The sequence below is a fragment of the Gavialis gangeticus genome, unplaced genomic scaffold, assembly GCF_001723915.1.
Source record: "Gavialis gangeticus isolate Ggan-Ray unplaced genomic scaffold, GavGan_comp1, whole genome shotgun sequence".
Taxonomy (NCBI): Eukaryota; Metazoa; Chordata; order Crocodylia; family Gavialidae; genus Gavialis; species Gavialis gangeticus.
Genome location: NW_017729025.1, coordinates 91,723,175 through 91,728,565, shown reverse-complemented (window position 1 = coordinate 91,728,565; position 5,391 = coordinate 91,723,175). Strand labels below are relative to the sequence as shown.

Here is a 5,391-nt window from a genome sequence, read left to right as displayed (position 1 = left end):
GTGCCAGAATAATTTTCTCGAACAGCTTGCCCAGGATCGAGGTAAGGCTGACTGGCCTGTAGTTCCCCGGGTCCTCTTTCCTCCCCTTTTTGAAGATGGGAACCACGTTGGCCCTCTTCCAATCCTCCGGCACCTCTCCAGAGCACCACGAGTGTTCATAAAGCCGTGCCAGGGGACTTGCAATGACCCCAGCCAGTTCCTTTAGGACTCTAGGGTGAAGATCATCCGGGCCAGCTGACTTAAAAACGTCCAGCCCCTCCAGAAGCTCCCTAACTAAATCCTCACTCACTCTAGGCCCAGGTGAGCCTCCCCGGGGCCCGAAGGGGGCCCAGCAGGGAGGCGGCAGTTCTGGTCCTTACTGAGGAAGACAGAGGCAAAGAAGTTATTAAATATGTTAATATCAGTCAGAAGCTTCCTCAGCAGTAATAAGCAAATGACCCTAGAGGGAAATACCTACCAGAATTCCCAGATATGAGACTAAAACCTCAAATATGTGACTAGCCGAGCCGAGAAGGATGTGGGAGGGGATGCCAGAAACTCATCCAAAAGATTCTCAGACTGCGGAAATTGGATGCCACTCCCACAGAGCTGCAGGGTCTGTCTGTGCTTGGCAATCTGTGCTTCTAAGGCTGTAGCTCTGGCAGTCTGACCCCCATGGCTACATGGGAGCCTACATTGCTCCTAGTCAGATGCAGGTTATATTGAAACGAGTCTTTTCCATGATTGTTAGATCAAGTAATAAGAAACTCTTGATTTCAAACCTTCAGAAAAACCAGGCTATTGGAGACAGGTACTGGATGGTTGTATGTTGAGAGAGAGAGAGAGAATGGTGCTTTGTCACCATATTGAGTGTCTACGTTGAACTAAAATTTAAGGCCCTCACATGTACGTTGCTGCTGTCTGTTAGAAACGCTATGGAGAGCCTTATGTTGACTTCTCTCTCTTTTTTTTTTCCCTCCCAGATATTCCATTGTTGAAGGAAGCATGAGGCCTGCTGCACTTGTTTAGCCTTCTTCCTCTTGGTTTCTCCTTTCTTCCTTGGGATGCAAGCACTCTGTGCAACCTTCCCCACCCTTGCGAGCTGTGCCCTGGATACCTCCAAGCAGAGACCCCTCACCTCATGATCCAAAGGATGTCGCCAGGTTGCCTCCTCAATGCGCAACTGGGGTTGGTGCAGTTCTGGCCTCCCCATTCCATCTGCATTACAGGCTCAAGTAATGTAATGAAGTTGAGCTCTTCCCTCTTCCCTCCCCCAGCCAGTTGTTTGACAGCAGTCTCTGCAGAGCTGCTATTTACTTGTGCCTTTCTCCTTCTCACACTGGCTTGTTGCAGCTTCTCACAGGCCTCGCAAGCTCTTCTGCTGCACAGAATGCAGGGGCCAAGGACTACTTGCTCACTGAGTGCAGATGTGGTTTATATATAGGCTCTTCTTCCAGCATCCCCTTGCATCTAGGACAGGACAGGATTCCCTCAGACTGCCAAGCCTGGGCTTGACTGAAGTTCCAGAATGGGTAATCTACACTATCCAACAGTGTTCAGCATTGTTAAGATGAAGTGGTGCCCTCTGTTACTTAGTTGCCCAATAACAAGTTATTGGGTATTGCTAGCGATGGTAAAAACAGAGAACTCTGGTGTCTTTTACAGGTTTCTGGGGATGCCTTCTGTCCCTTACAAAATCCTGCTGAAAAAGCAGCATGATTGTAAATCTGCAGGTTTCCACTCCAGAATCCCAATATCACTCCATAATCCACTTGGTATTTTTGTGTCTAGAAGTCTGGGGCTGTGTTTTCACTGAAAACTATTAGCAGTTCTTCCAGGGTTGGGCTAGTGTAGGGGCAGCTTCAGGTGTTAATCTGAGATAATTTCTGAGCGTGGCCAGCTCTCAACAAGGCCAAAAGCAAGCAGATTGATAGTACTACTTGGATCCTCTGATTTGCATTTTAACCAAGCCTATGGTAACTGGAGGTTAGCCACATTCAGTTGACACCAGTGTGCGCTAGGATTGAGCCTTGACATCTCTAAAGCCCTGCTTTTGAGGGCTTCAAGTGGCTCTGGCTAGGTTTACATAGTACATTTTCCATCCTGAGTAGCAGCCCTCATTCACATTGTGCTACTCTGGATGGGCTGCTTCCCAAACAGAAAGTAGTGCAAGGGCAGTTAAATAGCACTGTTGAGTGATGGAGCCAGTTAGCTCACCCATGGAGCCATGCAGATGGGACTACATTGCTTCTGGTTTTAAAGAGGTCCTACTTGGGCCATCATGTCAGAAGGTGCTGCCATGGGGTGGGGTGGGGGAGCACTGTAAGGGGCAGCAAGTTTGCCCTTTAGTTTACAGCCCTTGAAACTTTGAATAAATAGTAAGGGCTTGTTCCTGCTTCAGCTTGTAAGCCACCAACCCCTAGAACTTTACATGACTTTAAAACGAAAAACTATGTCAGGAATACTTTCCCCTCCCTTCATTCTGCTCCCCTCTCCCTCAAGCAGCATAAGGGCTTTTCATGTGCCTCCTGACCTCACAAACCCTCCTTATGTTTGAAAAATGTGGTCAGTGGGGGGGGGGAACCTAGCCAGGAAATGTTTTGGCCTTGGAGTTGGGATCCCTGCTGACCTTGTCAGCGGTAGTGCAGTGCTGAGCAGTGGAAGGCTGGGTCATCGCTTTCTAAATGGTTCAAACATCTCTTCCTGACTTTCTGCCATCAGAGTCGTGTGACTGTTTTATCCCAACAGATCTCTGAGCATGTGTTATAGTCCCCATCCCATAGTTGTCTTCATGGGTGGGAGAACAATGTGTTTGCTAAACATCTTTTTAAAAGCATGAATGAATGCAGTGTGGTTTCCTTGCCTGGTGCTTGGGGAGAGGGCATGGCAGGTATTTAAACAGTGGGCTACAGTATATAAGTTAGGAGTATACCCACAAAGATGGAGAATGTAGGACCTTGTTAGTACATGCTGAGGGTTGTTCTAGGTGGGGTTCCCTACAGGAAACATACTCGCTGTGCTCAGATTCAATTTCTAATACAATTCAATGGGAGCAATGAGAGATGGCCTTACACAGCAAGTTGTAACTTGTGGGTAGACACTACTTCTTTTCCCAATCATGGGTGGACTCCACTTCTATTTATAATTTCCCCCGAGTTCTCCCTCCCACACATGCACACAATTGTACCTCTTTCCAAAAAAAAATTATGAGTGTAGCAGCTGAGGTTTAGCTCACTCTCCAGCAGGCAGCGATTGGCTGCAGTGTTTAGCCAGCAATCTGCCTCCCCTGTTCATTTACACTTGCCTGTTAATTTCTAAGGCAGCTGTAGCAGTGCATTATATATCTCTTTCCTCCAACTAGTAAATCAGTTTGTCACAAGAATGGCTTAAGAGATGCAGTCAAGTTCAAGATAGTATGTTTTTAACCAACCTTCTTTACCTGTGCTATTCACAGCACCCTAGCTTACAGCAGAAATTTGGCAATCCAACTTTCCTTGTCCTGGGTGGCTTTTGTCTTTCTTTCAGTTTGATCAATAGAAATTCCACTTGTGTCTACTCAGTTTCATTTTCCGCTTATCTCTACTGCAGTGTTTGCATTTCAAACAGTGCAGAGGTAAGATTTTTCATTTGTGTGTCGTTTGCACTGGAATTTTAAAGTGAAATAGGACAAAAAAAATTAGGTTTTTAAAAATCTTTCCTTACCAAAATCGCCTCTTTGATCCAAGTTGAGCTGAGTGTGTCTGTGCACTGATCTCACATTTCTTAGCAAAGTGCTTGGGCAGGGCAGGAGTACAATGCCATTGTCCTCTGCTCTTGCAAGGCATACAATATGGAATGAGTTGTTTTAATTAGCTTAAGGTCCCTAATAATTGAGCTGATGGAGACCAATTGCACTAACATCCTCCCTTGGAGGATCTGTACCCTAAACTCAGTTCAACACTGAGGGGACAGAAAAGTACATTCTCTTAATGCCACTGGAAACTGGTACTGAGGCCTGACTTTGCACTGCACTACACTGCACGTTGAAACCAGCAGGCACTCGCCCAACAAAAACCACACAAAATGGCCCTGCTCACTCACCCCTATTCTTACAGTGTGATTAGCCCTCAACTGAAAGGAAGTATTATCAATTGGAAAAAGACAAGCACTGGAAAAAAGGGGTGTTTTAAGTTTGTTTCTCTCATAGTATTTTCGTGTGTGTGTGTGTGTGTGTGTGTGTGTGTGTGTGAGAGAGAGTGAATTTCATAATCAACACAAAACCAATCAGCACCTCTTTGATTTTTAAGAGGATGAAACATCAGCTGCTGACACTGAAACACTGCTTTGGGTGAGGATAGTTTAGTCACAGCACGCTGGTTGGTAACCTCAGATGACTCCAGCTGTCCTGGCACTTGCAGAAGACCAGAGCACAGTGTTCCTCTATAGGAAAAGCCATGGGAAGTAGAGATGTTAGATCCCATGCAAGACAAAACAAGTGGGAACAGCTCTTGGATTAACCTGTTCTTCCACCCTAAGCCCTCAGTTTTAGAGGTTTTGTACATATAAAATGAGAGTGAATAAGGGAGGGGAGAAGGGACTGAACTATTTGTTGGAGTTTTTAAAATGGGGGGGAAAGTTCCTGCTTTTTTACAGAGCAGCAAGTAGGCTGTTTCCTTCCATACCTTGTAAAAGTTTGAAGATAGGGGACATCACTAGGGGCAATGGGGCCCTAGAAGGAATATGGCATGCCTGAACTCTCATTTTAGTCCATAGGAATGAGGATTGAAGGGCTGAACCTTAAGCAACCCATGCTCATGAGGTCTGCTGTGATTGTGGCTTGTTAGTGTTAAGTCTGAGTGAAAAATACATTCCTCCTCACTGCTGTCATAGGCCACCATATTCAGGAAGAAGCTGCTTTCCCAGACAGGCCCCCGCCCCCGATGGCTTTTGTTCTGTTAGCATGCCGTATCTTGAAATACTTACCAAGAATATGACAGTGACTTTAATTACACATGATCATTCAAAATAAATAGCACTTATTTTTTTTAGCCTAATATTTTCATTAAATAAATGAAAGGACACTATTAGGAGAAACTTACAAAAAGTACTATGTGCAATAGGAACACTTCCAGGATTCCCTCTGCATTACAGTAGAAAGTGTTTTTAAGTGTATTCCTCTAGGGAATTTGCAACCCAAACAGTACGATTTCATACCAGTGTGGGAGAATCCAAAAGCGAAACTGGTAGTAAACCAAAGTGGAGCAGATTAGTCTTTCCGTACTCAAATAAAATTTGGATGGTAACTTTAATCACAGGGGTATTTTAACACAGTGAAGATTGTTAATAGCACAGGTGAGGGGAAACTTTTCTGTGGGCTTATGGACTTTTTAATAAATAAGAGCTTTGCCTCACCCTGTATGGTTATGTGCAAAG

At 45.1% G+C, this 5,391-nt stretch overlaps 1 protein-coding gene across 2 annotated transcripts in view; it reads left to right on the top strand.

Moving 5' to 3' along the window:
* Positions 1-2,555, top strand: part of SUSD6 (sushi domain containing 6) — a 163,120-nt gene extending 160,565 nt beyond the window's left edge. For both annotated transcript variants that reach the window (XM_019519154.1, XM_019519155.1), the window contains exon 6: positions 963-2,555. In XM_019519154.1, coding sequence (XP_019374699.1) covers positions 963-988 — 26 coding nt within the window. In that variant the 3' untranslated portion in view covers positions 989-2,555. The remainder of the gene's footprint in view (positions 1-962) is intronic.
* Positions 2,556-5,391: the final 2,836 nt, after the last annotated feature.